Source organism: Phalacrocorax aristotelis, chromosome 1, assembly GCF_949628215.1.
Source record: "Phalacrocorax aristotelis chromosome 1, bGulAri2.1, whole genome shotgun sequence".
Lineage (NCBI taxonomy): Eukaryota > Metazoa > Chordata > Aves > Suliformes > Phalacrocoracidae > Phalacrocorax > Phalacrocorax aristotelis.
In genome coordinates this window covers 22,356,394-22,372,896 of record NC_134276.1, presented here as the reverse complement: position 1 = coordinate 22,372,896, position 16,503 = coordinate 22,356,394, and the positions used below count along the sequence as shown (strand labels likewise).

Genomic DNA, 16,503 nt, shown 5'->3' with positions numbered 1-16,503 from the left:
GTGGATACGTTTCTTACTGTAGACTTCCATATGGTTTTAAGTATGACTGGTGAAATTAAGGAATAGGGGTAAAATATCTGAGTAAGGTATCTGATTTTTTTTCTTTCCTCCTTTTACTGCCCTCAAGGGGATATGGCTGTATGAGTGGAGACTGGGAGAGGGAGGAAATAGGTTTGAGACTGGACCAATGTGTCATTGTGTTACATCCAGCCAGCCAGTGAGGTCATTGTTTTCATCTGAGTCATTTTAGAATGAAAACTCTTACATTATGGAAAACATTGCACATCTTTATTTCAGACGTGGAAATATCCAGCCAACCTTTCAGTGGTAGAGCTCCGCTGGTTTCATTTGAGGTACTCCTGACTCCCAGTCCTGTAAGCAGGAGGGGAAACCGAATTCCTTTGCCTCATTTTTTAACACTTTGCCTATAACCCAAAGGGTTTATTCTTTAGGAACATTTCCAGCCATGATGCTTGTTGAAGAGGGAGCTGGTAAATCTGTTGATCACACCTGTCAGCCCTGAATCTAGTAAATCTGTCTGTCCAGCCTACAGCTGGCTACAGTTATACTGGGGGAAGAGTTCTTAAGCACCGACTCATGTTGAGGCTAGATTATGTTCCAGTGTTCACAGGGAAAAGCCTTGAGACTGCGTTCTTGGATATTGATTATATTTCATACTTGGGCTCCAGTAGGTTCAGTCTCTGTGTACGATGATTTAATTGAGGGACTTGGGCAATCTGCCCAGCTCTGCAATTGATTTGTGTGACCATGAGCAAACCCTGTCATCTCTCTGCACTTATGTTTTAATGTATATGATCTTTAAGGTGAGTCTGGTATTTGTAGCACTTCAATGGTCTTGTAGAATACAGTAATTATAATGGAATGGGGGGGGGGGGGGGGTGTTGTACAATACAACAGCATGGGGTGGAGATATTGATCATTAATTCCACGTAAGCTAATAGAAATAGCAGGGGGTTTTGACTCAATCTAACAAATGCTGTTTTATCATTTGAAGTGGGAGAAAGCCATTGCTAGTTGATGTCTTCTGAATAATTTATGAAAAATTGATTACTGTATGATGCAATATCTTCCAGTTGTTGTATGGCATATGCTTACAGCATTAGTATGTAGCAAGATGTATGTCATCTTAAGATCTGTTCAGCCACTTGATTGATAAGGATTTAATGTTTTTGCCCTTTCAAGATTAAAATTCCAGGTCCTTTGAAACAAGAAAACAACCAAAAAAAGTGCTGCCACTGAAACATTCAGTCTTAAGAGGACCCGGAACACACAGAGGGTGCACAGTGCAGTTCTCTAAAGGAAAACAGGGCTGGGTAATGGTCTGCAAACAGTATAAATGCACCAGATATCTGCAGGGGAGTTTGCACAGTGATATTGTTTGTAATCTATGATGATTTTTAATGCATGGAATCTGCTTCTCTTCTTACTGAAGTTAAGCTTCAGATTTACTCATGAAAAGCATTTAAAAAAAACACAACCCAAAACCAAAATCAACCAACAAACCACCTAACTGCAGCGAAGATGTCTAAGCTGTAACATCAGCAAAAATGCAACAATTTCAAGATCGGGATAGAGTGTGTTTAACTTCCTACTGAAAATATTACCTAGACCTTTAAAGCAGTTTCTGAGTCAGCCCTATTGCTACAGAGCGAACGAAAGGCAGTCTTTCCCAGAAATGTAGGGGTTTCCAGAGTAAAGTAGAAGCATTGCTGTGATGTTTCCCAGTGTTAATGCCTGAGTGTCTCATGGAGAATTAGTATATTTGTCCATATACCATGCCATCAAGTGAGACACTGGGACTTCAGGATAAATGGAGTGGGATTGTTTGTCCAAGTGAGCAGCACCCTGTCATCGGTGGGAAAATGGGTGAGACTTGAGACCCGAGGAGTAGCACCTCAGAGCAGTGGGCTGAGGCACGCTTTGGAGAAGAGTCCTTGCCGACTGAACAACAAACATGCTTCCCAGTGCCTTGCCAAATGTGGGATGGGAGTGCAGTGTGACCAACCGGGATTCCCCTGCCCCAACCTCAGATCTTTTCAAGTGGTGTGCTCAGACAGGGCACTGGTCTAGAATTGATGGAGGAGAGAATCTGGCAGAGATGTCTACCTAGTGCATCTCAGTTCACTACCTTAAGGTGGGGTTAACTGCCTACTGGTGATGCGAGGCTTTTTGCTTTGGTTATTGAGGCAATGCAGATAGAGCAGCAGGGCCAAGGGTCCCAGAGTTGCAGCTCCAGCCACACGTCTCCAGGCAGCTGGATACTTCAGTGTTATAGATGTCTAGATCAATAATATCACAGTGGTGGCAGCGAACATTTCTTGTGCTGTTGTTATAAGTGAATCCCTCAATAATCACGTGGCCATTTTCTTCCTGTCTCCTCCTTTCCCAGGTGCTGCCAGAGGCAGTGCCATGCTATCATCCAGGTTTGACTAGTGGGGACCAAAGTGATCTGATCACCTGACTGCAGGTTGGACTTGGATCCCTGGTGTATAAAGCTGGAATGTGAATGAATATGAAACCATAATTAAGCAGCTTATTGGGTCTTTATCCATGCTTCATGGAGAGAGCTATGATCAGGGTCCAGGCACATTTCCATTAATAATTTCTGTTGCACTGTAAATACAAAGTCAGCTGTTTCCATCACAATCTTATACTTTTGCTGTCCATTTATCAGAGTTAGGATGCATGGGTGTATGAGGATATGAAGTAATAAAAAGTTTTTGTTATTCAAAATATGAATTTAAATTTTGTCCCACTGGTTTTGAATTATCTAAGATGATTGAGACCCTTGTTTGGTTTGTCTGAATCATTTACTGGTCCTTAGCTGTTGTCTAACCATGCCGTGATAAGAATGTCAAAACAGTCTGGATATCTGAACTCACATCCTTGGGCACTTCTGGTCTTGCTCTTCTCCTTGGAAGTTGTTGTTGAAAATAGTGGCACCACCTATTGGTGGAAAAGGAAAACTATGAATCATTAACGTGCTAGGAGAGAAGAGTAAAATGGAGAAAAGACTTTGAAATTTGTTTCATATGGCAATTTAAGATTGTTTTTAAGTTTGATACAGTTGCTTAGAGCATGTCCTTGATTTAAAACAAACAAAAAAAATTAACCAACCCCCAACCAAAAAAACCCTAACTTAGGCTTTAAAAAATAATAATACAGAGCGGATCTACCTTGTCATTCTGATTGTCCAGTACTATTGCTTTTTAAAATGTGTTTAAAAGAAAAAAAAGAAAGTACTCACCCTTACAAAACCAGTTTACAAGAAGTTAAAGCTATTGGGGCCTAAACTGTTTGCTCTTCACTTGAAGTAACTGGAGTGAAGCTTTTTCTTTCTTGTTCCCATTCTTTCATTTTAACAAATGTTATCACTCCTCTAAAAGGAGCTGTTTTACTGTGGCAGCCTGATCAGTGCTTGGAAGACAGCCTATTGATGGCGGCAGTGTAAGCTGCAATGTTTTCAGCAGGAGGACTTGCATTAGTCTCAAATGGTTTTGGGGTGCCATGTGATGAATGGTTTCTGGTAGTTGGCTTTGGATGTGCAAGTCACTAATGTTTACATCAGTAGGCAATAAAAATTACTTAGTTGCATATTGTGGGGCCTGTGTGATGACAGAGTTGGTCAAATTTTGGATTTGTTTAAAAAACAAACTATTTCTCCTCTTCCCTGTGACCTTCTAAAAAAGAAAAAAAAAGTGGTTGTTCCTGTTTAGTAGCTCTGCTTTTCATATTTGGGGGAAATAACTGATGGCTGAAGGGTGTTATTTGTTGGGACTGAATATGAAAATGCTGTGTTTCACTGAATATGTATTGCATTAGTGTCTTCAGTGCTGCCATGAATAGTTGAACAACTGGAATGGAGCACAGCAACAGCTGTGATGCCTGAGGAAGGCTTTGTTGTGATATATAGGTGTTCTTACTATAGCTTCTGTTCATAACCCAGCCCTCTATCTCATGAGTTGGAGAATATCCTAAAAACACTGTCTGTAGATGTGCCCAGAGCATGTTAGGTGGTTTCCAGTGAATCCTCTGCTGAGGAGCTCCTGTCCTGTGAGCAGATGGTGTGACCCTGCCAGAGAGGAGGCAGAGTTCAGAGCTGTGCATGCAAGACAACCCAGTTCACTGTCACACAGCGTAGAAGTCCAAGAGGAAACTAGAGATCATCAGGGAAGAAACCTTCCAGATGAGCTCAGGAATAGAGTAAAATCTTGGAGAGGGTTGTGTGGAAAAAGGTTTGCCAAGAGTAAAGTGAGTGTCTGAAAGGGTTCAGATGATATGAATAGGTTTACTGTTACGATGCAGTTTGTGGACAGGATAATATTTGAGTAAAATTCATAATTGTAGGCAAGAAGTATTTGGCTTAGGTTTTTTGCTATCGAGCTTAACATGTGAGATGTCCAAATTTATAGCCATTGATTGAGTTGTCAACGTTTACAACAACAATAATAGTATTTAAATGTCTACTGAACACATACTCAGATTTTTCTGCACATTAAAAGTGTGTCAAGTTGCTTTCAGCTAGAAAATAAAAAACTGGAACGTAAAATACTTGAAGCCAAAATAACAGAGAGTGCATATAGAATACTGTGGTCCTTTTTTAGCCTTTATTAGTATAGGCAATGGAAGGATGGTCAGTGGAAATGCTGATGTGATTAGACTGCTAGCACTTGCAGGGTCACAGCCAAAGGAAAGCAAAGCGTGAGGATAAATCTCATTATGTTTTGCAACTCTGTTATTACAGTTCAGCTCTTTGGCTTACAATAAAGTTAAGATTTCCCTCTTATTCCTGTACATCCTTTTCCTTAAATAAGCATAGATCAAAACTGCCCATATGCTTCTGGCATTCTCATGTGAAAGTAGGCATGAGGGCTCACAAATAACTGAGAGCTGATTCTGGGACTGGAATGTTTTTGCTTACTGTCTGTGTGGGTGGCAAAGTGTCCATAAATGTTTTAACACAGTCTAGCTTGCTCTTGGTTTCAGTACAAGATTTACCATTGATCTGTCAGTCCAGCAACAGCATGGAGGATTTAACATTTAAAAGTGAAAAATTCTTTTGGAAGTACTCACTACTTGGCAGTCCAAGGGCAAGCTGCTGCTAAATATGACTGAGTTGTGAGGTGGACGACTTGAAACAGAGACCAACACTGGGAGAAGATGCTGGGTGCTATAGGTGGACATCCTGGCAATGCAATGTGTTGGCTTTTCTCAGTTTTAAGCTTTGCTGTAGTGAGTAGTGGAAGTTCCTTCTGTTGTGATCAACCATGGTTGATGAACGTTACAAAGGGTGTAATAACAATTTTTGTCTTCTCACAACGTATTGCAAAGGTTAGTAGATGTTTTTTTTGGTTCCATGTTCTGTAGCTCAACTTGTCTGTAAAATGCCCTGATGCTTCAGCACTGTGGGCTGCTGCTGTCTTGTGCTACAACAGCAAGGCACAGCTGAGCCAGCCAGGCTTGCATTACACTGGTGAGACAGCTGCTCTAGTTCGGTGTCCACTAGTACAGGGCTCCCTGCTTTTGGCAACATCACACGTGAATGTCAGTGGATAAGTGTGTGTGTATTGTATGTGGCATGCAAGATGTTGAGAATTAACAGTTTTGCGGAAGTGATATGGCAGCATCCATAACTGGCAAGAGAGCAAAATGTGGCTAGCCACTGGAAATGCTGTTGACACCTTTCAGCCCGTTTTAGTTGTGTGCAGTGCACGAATCATTAAAGAAAAAAAATCTTTTCTGTTTCTAATGTACTAGAGAACTTAAGTTATTCTTATGGGAACTGTGTGTGTGTTTGTGCATGCAAGAGGTGGTGGGGTCGTCTCAAGTCTTCCATGTAGCAAACCAGGGCCTTACTCAGTGTTAATTTATCTCTAAAAGATTCTAATGACCTAAAATAGCATTTCTGTAAATAGTCCTATATTTCAACTTTATTCTATAACTATGTGTGTATGTTAGGACTTGCAGGGTTTCCAGATATCTTCCTTCTCAAATCCTACTGAGCTTTTTCTTAAAGCATTACAACAATGAGGAAAAGCGCAAATATAAACTTTGAGCTCTTTGTTTGTTTAAAAAAAAAAAGGCCATTTGTGGGACAGGAGTGAATCTTTCCCACCCTGGGTTTCAGAGAGTAGTAGTTTGAACAGGAAGTGCTGTATTAAAGTGGAATATGACTGAAATGTTTTAGTGAGAAATGTATTTTTTTTTTAATGCTAGTTTGATGCTGCTCAGAGATCTAGTGGGTAGAAAATAGAGTAAGCAAAGGGCACAGAAGAAAGTTAAAAGTGCAAGCTAAATATGCTTATGGTGTGCTTCTGCATGAGTGAAAATGTGTCTGCCTGCATCCACAAACTAATATTGCAGGATTTGGTCTAAATGCTTGACTTTTTGAAAATTTTGAAGGAATTTGAGATCATGAGGAATGATCGCAATGTGAAATGTCGTTGCTGTTTGTTAATTACAGGCCTAACTTCTGTTAAGAGTTGATGAGACTTACCACCGCCACCACCAAATTTCAACATCACCCAGATCATGGATGCAGTATCTGTTTGATACCATCACTCTACCTTTTCCATGTAAACAACCACTTAACGTGTAACAGCTTGAAAATACTCATGATTTATTTGTCTCCTCCACAGGCTGGAATGGTGTTAAGATGTGGATACTTCTGGTTTGGCTTGTTTCTGGTGCCCACTGCGTGCCTTGTTAAAGACGTGGCATGGACAGCGTAAGTCCTGAACCAGTCCTCTCAGTGTTAGAGGAATTATTCTGTATGCACATGTTGTCTAGTCTGGTATTGTTCTGTAAAGAACTACAAAGCCTTTCAGTGAATGCGAAATGGCAATACTTACTTGGAAGACTCTTGAGCAGGGTGAAGTGGGAGTCATTTCTCACCTGACAATGCAACCAGCAATGTGAGAGAATGGTTAGTCCTGAATCTGAAGGAGGCAGCCTTGTCTGACTGATGAAGATGTGTTGTCTTACAATTATTTGTTGTCTACCCTTTAGTTAAATGCGAATTTAAATCAGACGTCAGAGATTTCCTATTCCTGAAAAGAAGCATAAATTTATTCAATTTGGCTAAGGTTAGGTAGAAAGTAAAAATGTGGCACTCTAATCCATACCCAGTAAGCTCCCAGTTCTTTGTCAGCTGCTCTTTAGGTTCTCCTTCAACAGTGGGTCTTCCAAGACTTAACTGAGGGAAGAGCAATACTCTGGACTCTATGGCGGAAGTGAAGTCTTAATAATTCCTTCCCTGCCCAGAGAGGAGTAATAACCCTTGTGAAATATAAGCCTCTGTAATCCTTTTCTCTCAAAACTCTGTGATTTCAAAGCATTACAGAAGGCAAGAAATTTCAAGAACTTTGATTTTAAGAGAAGCAACTTACCTTCTCTACCACTGCAATTTGAAATGCAGAAGTATAATTTTCATATAGAATTTCAGGTGTTTTGTCCAGCTTGCTTTCAAATGTCTTATGCACAAAGCTTTCATTCTTTCCCTTAGAAAGCTGTGTTACAACCAAGAAGGTTTTATTACATGGATATGTAATAACCTTGTGCAAGGAAGACCCAGGGCATTCGAATTCTGGGGCAAAAAGGCAGATCCTAGCTGGAGTGAGGAGCAAATATAGGTTAGCTTGTCACGTGTCACAAAGGCTCAAAGTGAAGGCATCATAATATGTAACACGTTGCTCCAGGAATGAGCTGTTGGTCAGCCAAGGAAGATTCTCAGAATCATAGAATCATTTAGGTTGGAAAAGACCTTTAAGATCATCAAGTCCAACTGTAAACCTAAAACTACCATGTCCACCAATCTTCTTTATGGAGAAATGCAGAAAATGCTGAAGAAGGCAGAAAGTTTCCCAAACACAGGCACGTTTCGAACACCAGCATAAAAGGGTAAGTCAGGTCATATGCATGTATCTGAAAATCATTTTTTCTTCCTGTGGGGTTGATAGCACAGCTAAATTGAACCAGTAGCAGGCAGATCTACGAATTAGTAAGTACTTCTTAAATGTTTTCTTATTTTCTTCCTCAGCTTAATTTTCACAAGCTACACTGCTAAAATTAAAACTAGGTATCATAATGTAAAATTTCTGTTCAGGCCAAACTATGATTTAATAGCCTTGTAACACTCATTAAACTTCTCCAATTGAAAATCATTTTACAATCCTAAAGCTGAGGCCAAAATGTTTAAATTTAGATATTTAGCTGTGTCTGTGGTCTGCATTTTAAAGCTCTAAAAAAAAAAAAAATAAAAAAATTATTAGAATTCATGTAGCAAAACAGGCCCTGTTCCTGTGTTAGGCATTATTTAAAATTACCTGCTTAGAAGTCAGTGGGACTACTTTTGTCGTTAAAGCTAAGTAGGAGCTGAACTAGTTGCACTACGAGGGATCAAATATATATTTAGGTGTCCAAGATTATGCTTTAGTTTTTTAAAATATTTTCACAATAGTTAAATATCCTGAAGTTGTCCTCTGTTCTTATCAGTTCTTAGCAAAAATGACTTAAGAATTGTAAAACAGGCCAGACCAAGGCAGGCTTATCCTCAGCTATTACTCATTTAAAACTCTGTTACTGTCTCAACCTGTTCTTTAATATTTCTTAGAGAAATCTCAGCAACGTAATCCTTTCAGTGGTTCAGATCAAGAATGTACAGAGATTGTGAAGCTCTCAAGACAAACGTGTGTGATTGATATACTGTGTATTTTCCCAACAGATTTTAACCAGGAGGCTCCTACCAACATTAAGCAAAAAAATCTGTCCTCCAAGCAGTACTTTGTGATGGGAGGGGAGTGCTTTTTTTTTTTTAACTCATCGCTGAAAAATTAACACCATTAACATTTTAAGTAGGATAAATGAAATGACACAGCTATCAGCACTGCCATATGGAAGGGAGTAAAGGCCTGTTTCCTTTCCAAGAAGCTTGCCATTCAAAACTTGAGCCCAAGGCCTCTGGAAATCAGCCGGCAGATTTCCACAGCCGTGGTTACACCACGTTACTGTCTGTAGTTCAGCAGAATCTGGTTTTTGGCCGTAAAATTCCAGCAGCTCTGACTTCTCATGGTCATGGAATTTATCCCTTTCAGTTTCTTTTGGACATGAAGCATATGTCCACAGAAGGAGCATCCCCTGTGACCCAAAAGGTACCTGCCTAATTGCAGTACAAGATACTGCCAGAAAACCACAAATACAGTACAGAGTTTTTGTCTGGAAGAAGGCTAAGAGGGATGGATTTGAAAAGTCTGTTTCAAACGTACTAATCTTTGTTTCTAAACTGCTGTGCTGCATCCACTGTCAAAACTTGTAATGCTGGAAGTAAGAGTTAGCTCTACATGTTCCCTTTGTTACACAGGCTACAGTTGTCAACACGTCTTATCTCCCATGTTCTCTGCAGCTCCAGGCTTTTTTATTTACATTGTTTTTCTTTTTAACTGCATCAAGGAAATGTGGAAAACTCTCTTTTTAAAGAGAAGGAAACTTATTATTAATACTTGGCTGCAACAGCACATTGTTAACTTTGGTCCACTACCCTAAATTCAGTGGCTTGGTTTGGATTTGGTTTCTGCTTTATGAAAGTCCCGGTTGTGCTACCATTGAAATAAGCAGAGTTTTATAAGGTGAGTGCTTCCTCACAGTTGGCGCATGTCACTTGAATACATGTCACTGGTGCTAGGACGTCTCAAAACAGCTGAGCCACAAAGCTATGTGGGAATCATAAAAATACAGAGTGTATTACAGCAAAAATAGGCAAGAATTTATTACTAATTAGTGTTTCAATACTTAGTTTTACTGTGAAGAACTTCCTGCACCTTCCAATCATTACAAAATCTTCATTTACCTTTTTTTTTTTACCATGGTGGGGGAAGCATGTTGCACTTGCCAGCTCCACAGTGTAAATAAGAGGGAAGGTATGAGGAGCTCTTCCCATTCTTGCACATGCTTGCAGTCCTTGGGGCACAAGACTTCTAATCTGGTGTTGAGGATAATGAGCCAGAGTAGAGGTGTCATCATGTTTGAGAAGTTGTGTGAATGTAACCATGCTTCTGCCTGGCAGTGCTGGTCTCCCAACCTGCCCCCCAGATATCCTCCTAGAGCAGTGAAGTGATGCTATGCACTTCCCTGACTTGGAAGGGCTACCCAAAATACAAAGATAACCATTTGCCTGTTCTTATGGTCCATGGTCTTAATGTCCCAGTGTGTGAGGGAATGGTGAGTTTGTCAAATTTCAGCTGAACAGTGTCATTGAACACAAGACCTCATAATTTATTGAGGACTGATCGTGCATGTAGAGCCACTTGTGAAGTACAAGGTAAAAGCTAAGACTTATGCCTTTATTCTTGTATCTCAAAAGTTGTTAATGTGCTGTTGTGAAAGAGTCAGGAAGTATCCGGTCCTTTGCCAGCAGTGCATGGAATATTTGCAGTTGACTTTGATGGGAGTAAGCCCAGACTCTAAGGCAGATGTAATACCATATTTTGTTTTTGGAGAACTACGTGGATAGGTTAGCTCAGGCCCTTGTTATAAATACTCAATTACTGGCTCTTCCATGGATGCTCTTGCTTCCAAGTTAAGGAGTGACTCAATGCATAAGAATTACCTGCGGGTTTATTCTTGCTTTATGGATACCCAGCCACAGCAGAGCCCATACATTTCATCACTTTGCACTACTTACAAAATACTTCAGGACCCACAACTTCAGGACAACAGTATTTTTTTCCCATATCGTGAAATACCAGTGCAAAGCCTCCTCCTTGTGCTGTGCTGCACTAATTGGGCTTTGTTGCTCAGGCTCTATCCTGTTTAATTTTGAATTCATTATTCACTCTAAGGAAAAAGAAGAACATTTCTTATCTCGTATGGTGTATGGTAAGATAAACATGGGACCTTGGAGAGATTTAGTAACTTGTAGGTTTCTGTGTTCTTGTCTGGGAAAACTGGTTATAAAGGATTTTAAAAATTCCAAACATGCTCAGTCTTCAAGTTTGCAGTAGTAGGTACAGCCTCTTTAAAAGGTAAGAGATGAGTTCAAGGTCAAAATTTCAATGTGTTTACACAAATTAAAGAGTGTGATAGTGAAGTCAACTGTAAAGATTAAAAGAACTAATAGCTCAAAGCTTTCTCATTTTAATCACTATAGTTTCCCTTCCTCAAAGAGGAGACCAGTCTAATCATTAGCCTAACTAGTTACAGGAGCTTGAATCTAATTAATTTCTGTGCAGTTATTGGTAATCTCAGATTCTTGAAACATTATGCATTTTAAAAGTATCCTTGCCACTGACTTCTTCCATCACAGTATGTTGGTGTTCCCTTGCAAATCATATACCTTTGGTCATTTGTTTTAATGGAGTGCTTGTCTAAGTACATCCTGCTACTCTTCACCTACAGATTTTCCTATGCTTCATCTTTTTTTGGTCTCTTTTTCCCCCTCTTAAATGCAGATGTGTTCTGAAAAGTAGTTTTTATTTTAGCTTCTCATTTTGAGGCATTTGGGACCTAATTCAGCAACACAAAGACCAGAGGACTTGGATAATCTACTATTAATATCAAGGCACTATCATCTAAAATAGTATGAGCAAAGATTTTGTGGTCATTGTTTCTTATTCCCCATGGAGGGAGTAATAAGAAAGAATTATGCTTTTTAAAAATAGATGAATCTTCATTATACTTCAATTACATATACAGCAGTTACTGTTTTTCTGCTAGGGGGAGTTTGACGTTTTACATTAATGGTTAAAGATTGTAATATCTGCTTGTAAGATTTTTATAAAACTTGTAAGGAAATTTTTGCCATCTCTAGAGTTGAAGAATACTACTTAAATGCCATGAAGCAAGTGATGCTTCAGCCAACTCAGGTCCGTCTTGTTTTCAGGCTTATTGTGCAGTCACATGCAAATCAATATTACCTCACGGGACACTTGTCCTCCTTTAAGTGAGGAAAAGAGGAAGCTGATCAGAAAGTGCCTGTTGGAGAAAGATGCCTGCGTTTTGTGTTATTGCTTTGTACATGTCAAGACAGAGGGGACTGGATCTCTCCTTATATCAGTGCAGTTTAGGTATAATAGCACTGGAGCAGTAGGCGAAACTGGGGGGAAAAAGGCCCAAGTCTCTACATGGGGGACATTGCTCTCCAAATTTTGGTTGCACGTGTGGTACATTGGTTGCTCCCAAGCCGAGAAAACAGGACACAGCCAGTCTCGTTACTGTCACTTTGAAAGCTCAGTGGGGAGAGAAGTGCCTTTCCAAGTCATGTGAGACTGGTAAATGAAAATAAAGGGGTTTGAATGGCAATTATTATCTGAGACTCCTCAGGTTTTCAGAACAGTGCCACACATAGCTCAAAAGAGAGTGGGATCATGTTCTAGTGCCATGAATATTCAATGATTCCCAGCTCTTTTGTCTGAGTGCCCGGGTCCTGGGCAGTCCCATGGCAGCAGTGTCAGGTCTCCATAGTCCTGTAGCTTTGCTGCTTGGTTAGATTTTGAGTGTTGTGTTGAAGGAGCCAAGCTCCACTGAACTTGAAGTCCATCTGATTTCTCATTTCTAATATTTCCCAGGTATTGTGAACCTGGATTGACATGCATACACTGTGCCTTATTTCCCAAATCTTTCAAGGGAAAGCCCTGCACTTCTCATCTGAGAGGTAAAACTGGGGCTTTGTAGCAAAACACATGTTCATATGGCTTTTTTGTTTTGTTTTTTTCTGTTTCTTTTCCTTGTGGTACAGGGCCAAGCATACCTACCATAAAACTTTGCTGGAGCAAGTTCAGGAATTGGAGACGAAGACAAGAGAGATGGGAAAAGCCATGCTTCGCGATAGTAATGGAAAGAGGTGGGGCAAGTGTATGCTAATGTTAAAAACAGACCCTTCTTGTCCTCTCCCCTCCCTGTTTCTCATTCACCATTCAAATCTGATTCCAGACAGGGTAAGAAGGCTTATCTCCTGTATTATGCATTTATTGTTGTTCCTTTTCATATGTCTGTTGCTCCCACCAAAATCAGTCCTTCCTGTTTCATTTCTCCTGCATTATTGCTGTGAGGCTGTATTAGAAACTGCTGCTCAGTCTCCTGCCTGGTAACATGTAGTGCTATTACCTGGCCACTGGGCCAGACTGTTTTTAAAATGACTTTGTTGTATGTCATTTTAAAAAAAAAAAAAAAAATTCAGTCTGACAACCATGCCAGGGGAGGGAACTGGCTGGGGCTCAGGATATGAACACAGTTAGACTAGCTAGAAGGATAACTGACTAATCCAGTGTGCCCTACAGCTCCATTCAGTCTCACCTTACTTTTTTTTTTTAATGCTTTTGCATTTTCCACTGCAGCTTACCGGCCCCTGCTTTCAGGGTTCTCAGTTTCTTGTTGTGCCTCTCCCTTATACCCACACCATATGGACTTGAACACATTGGTATTATTGAATCTTTCATTGTAAAGGGAGAGTATGTGTTGTGTGGGAACTTTTGTCTCTTCTGAAAGAAGCTGAAGAAAATCATAGTGAGGCTTTTGCATCCAACAGTTTCATTTACCATCTCAGAATGTGGTTCTGCATCAGCTGGTCGGAAAAGCTCCCCAAGTTCAAAAAGGTTTTAGAACTAACTCTTCTGTTCCTTACACAATATGGCACCACATGACTTGCTAAGAAACTACATGATCATTAAACTGGATTTTAGCAAACTTTATAAACTAGCAAACTGAGTGGAATGGGGCTTTTAAAAGATTTTGTTCTTCTGGGGCAGGGTCATCCTTTGAGCCTTTGATGTCTATTCTGAGGTAAACTAATTGCCATATTGTAGCTGCTGCTAAGACGAGCAGATAGTAGATTTTTCAGCTGAACTCATGAGTTAATAAGCACTGGTTTTAGGGAAAATTATCAGGGAGTGAGTCTACCAAGATCATAGTAACGGAAAAGCTTTAAAAAAATGCTTGTGTGAACTTTGATGTGTTTATAAGATGTACTTGGTGACCAGAGTTTGTTTCTCAGGGGCCAAGACAAAGTAAACACAGAGTTATTGATTAAGATCACTTCAAAACACTTGGTGTGCCCAGTTTTTATTTCGAGTTGTTTTTCTTCTGTAACTTTTGGATCCTAAAAAACACAGTTTATAAATTGTGCTCACTTGCAAAAGTCACAAACTGTACATCAAATCATTTAAAAAGAAAAAGCAAACTTTGCAGCACTGATTGGCATAGAATGTTGTCTTTGCCTCAATTAAAACCAACAAAGATACCCAAAAATCAGGCATTTAATTAAAAATGGGCCTTGTTTTCCAAGGGCTGAGCAGACACCTTGAAGTCAGTTGGAGCTGAAGTACTTGGTACCAAAATCAGGTCAGCCTCCCAGGCAAGAAAGGTGTATCTTGGTGTTGTGAGGGGCTGACTGATAGACTGATTAGATGCCAGGCAAGTGTAATCCAGGCCAGCAGAAAGCAGTCTGTTCGCAGGCATGCAGCTCTGCTAGTACGAGCGCCTTGGCTGTTGCTGTGGTTCTTACCCATGCATAAGGTTTGAAGCTGCATCGCTGTTGGTTTGTAGCATTTGTGTTTTCCTGCCAGTATTTAGTGCCAGTTACTGACAGCCAGAGAGGAGAGTGAGTCAGCTTTTTGTCTGATGAATCTCTGGGTTGCAAGGCAGCTTGACATGCTGTTAATGGTGAGAGAGACAGTTAGCATTTGATCTGTTTATGTGTGTGTATATGTGTCTCCAAGAACTTGACGAGTTTCTTCTCTGTTTACACACTGTCCTGACTTTCTGTAAATTTAATGGCCATGTTGTAATTCATTCGTATGCTACATGTTTTCATAGCCTTTTATTTTATTACATTCTCGCTACAAACTCTTTCATCTGCATTCCTCCTCCATATAGCATCACTTCATTCTCGAAACGCTTGCATGGAGATGATGTAAGGAATCCCTTCTGGCCCTCCTTCCCATTCTCCCTCCCCCCTTCTTTCCATGCATTTGTTTGTTCTCCTTCCTAATTGCTCCCAGATTTTCTGGGTGGTCCATCTGTGAACTAGATAATGGTAGAGTGCCTCTGCCTGCTAGGAGCTGATGTGCTGTGCTTGTGATGTGGCCTCCTGAGTGCTCTTCAGAGTTGTTCTGTCTTTTATCTCTTTTGTTTGTCTCCTGGCTCTTTCACACCTGCTAGAAATCATGTGCTTGTCCAAAGGGAAGGGTGAGGGTGGGAAAGAAGCAGAATGGCAACTCTCCACAGTAACAGCCTCTCTGGTTCACGTTCTTTATTTTCTAAAGATTTCCTTGAAGCTGGTGGAAATGAGTGCTGAGGCATGTGTGCTGCTCACCCCTTCTGCCCGCAGCCCCGTTGCTCTTGGGATATTTCTGGCAATGTGACACTATGCAGGAAGGGGAAGTAACAGGAGTCTCCTCATTTCTAATGGAAAGTGGAGAACTGTGTTAAAACTGAACAGGTCCGTCTGTCACCTCCAAGCAACAGTGTTAGCTCTTGGTTGGAAGTGTTCCTGAACACATATCCATTAGGTGTTGGTTCGTTCAGGCAGCTGTGGAAGATAAGCTGGCTGTCACCAGGGTCTATGTTCCTGGCCCACATAGTGGACACTATTTTTGCTCAGTGTTTTTCACAAACAAACAACAAAGAATCACACCCAGTTACAGATAAGAGAAGGGTTTAGGGACCTAATTGCTTTTACCATTGCCTAGACCTTAAACAAAAATGAGGTGCAAGATCTGAATGTTTAGGATTAATCTGCTAAACAAAAAGCAATTCACAAAGCCCAAAAAGCAGTGAGTGCATCTAGACTTGCACAACAGGGTGCCAACAGTTCGCTGTGGCTCAGCCGAATTTCTGTAAAATGTGAGCAGGATTGCAGCTAGGTCTTCACTGCGCTTGGGGAAGGAGTGCTGGGAGATCTGCATGTGCCACTTCATACCTAAATACGCGTATCCTGTCTTAGAAGGTCTTCACCCTGCCAACTGTTCTTGCTAGTCACGTTTTTCCAAGTTAATAAAAAGTCTTCACATCACTACATCCTTCTGAATCATAGCCCCTTTGAACAGTTTCTAAAATTGAATTTTCTTGTATAGATCTAAAAAAGCAGGTGCAGATTTTTGCCTTACCAATGGCAGGGAGCAAAAACCAGCAAGGCAAGTGGTAGAATCAGGGAGCATCTGGTCTGCACGGGGGAGAGTTGTCAGCACCCTGAGCACTACAGCTTCTTCCCCAAAACCTTGCAAATAACATTAGGGTGATTCTTGGAGATTGTATCAAGTGTATTGTTTTGAGCTGTAAAGGTTCATGTTCTCATTTCTCTGTATATCTCATCTGGACTGGACAGCTAAAAACTTATTTTTCATGGAAGCTGGGATGACTGCAGGGAAAACAAGTATCTGGAAAACTGGCAACTCCAGGAAGAGCTTGAGAAAGCAGAGGAGGGAGTGTGCATTAAGGGGCTGGTGATGAATCCCATGCCATGCTCGCCTGCCTGCTTGTGGAAGATGAGTA

The 16,503-nt window shown here is 40.6% G+C and overlaps 1 protein-coding gene across 2 annotated transcripts in view; it reads left to right on the top strand.

Moving 5' to 3' along the window:
* The window catches only part of ATP8A2 (ATPase phospholipid transporting 8A2), a 300,975-nt gene that overhangs the window by 257,391 nt on the left and 27,081 nt on the right, over positions 1-16,503 (top strand). For both annotated transcript variants that reach the window (XM_075083904.1, XM_075083896.1), the window contains 2 exons: positions 6,660-6,748; positions 12,752-12,856. In XM_075083904.1, the coding sequence (XP_074940005.1) occupies positions 6,660-6,748; positions 12,752-12,856 (194 nt within the window). The remainder of the gene's footprint in view (positions 1-6,659; positions 6,749-12,751; positions 12,857-16,503) is intronic.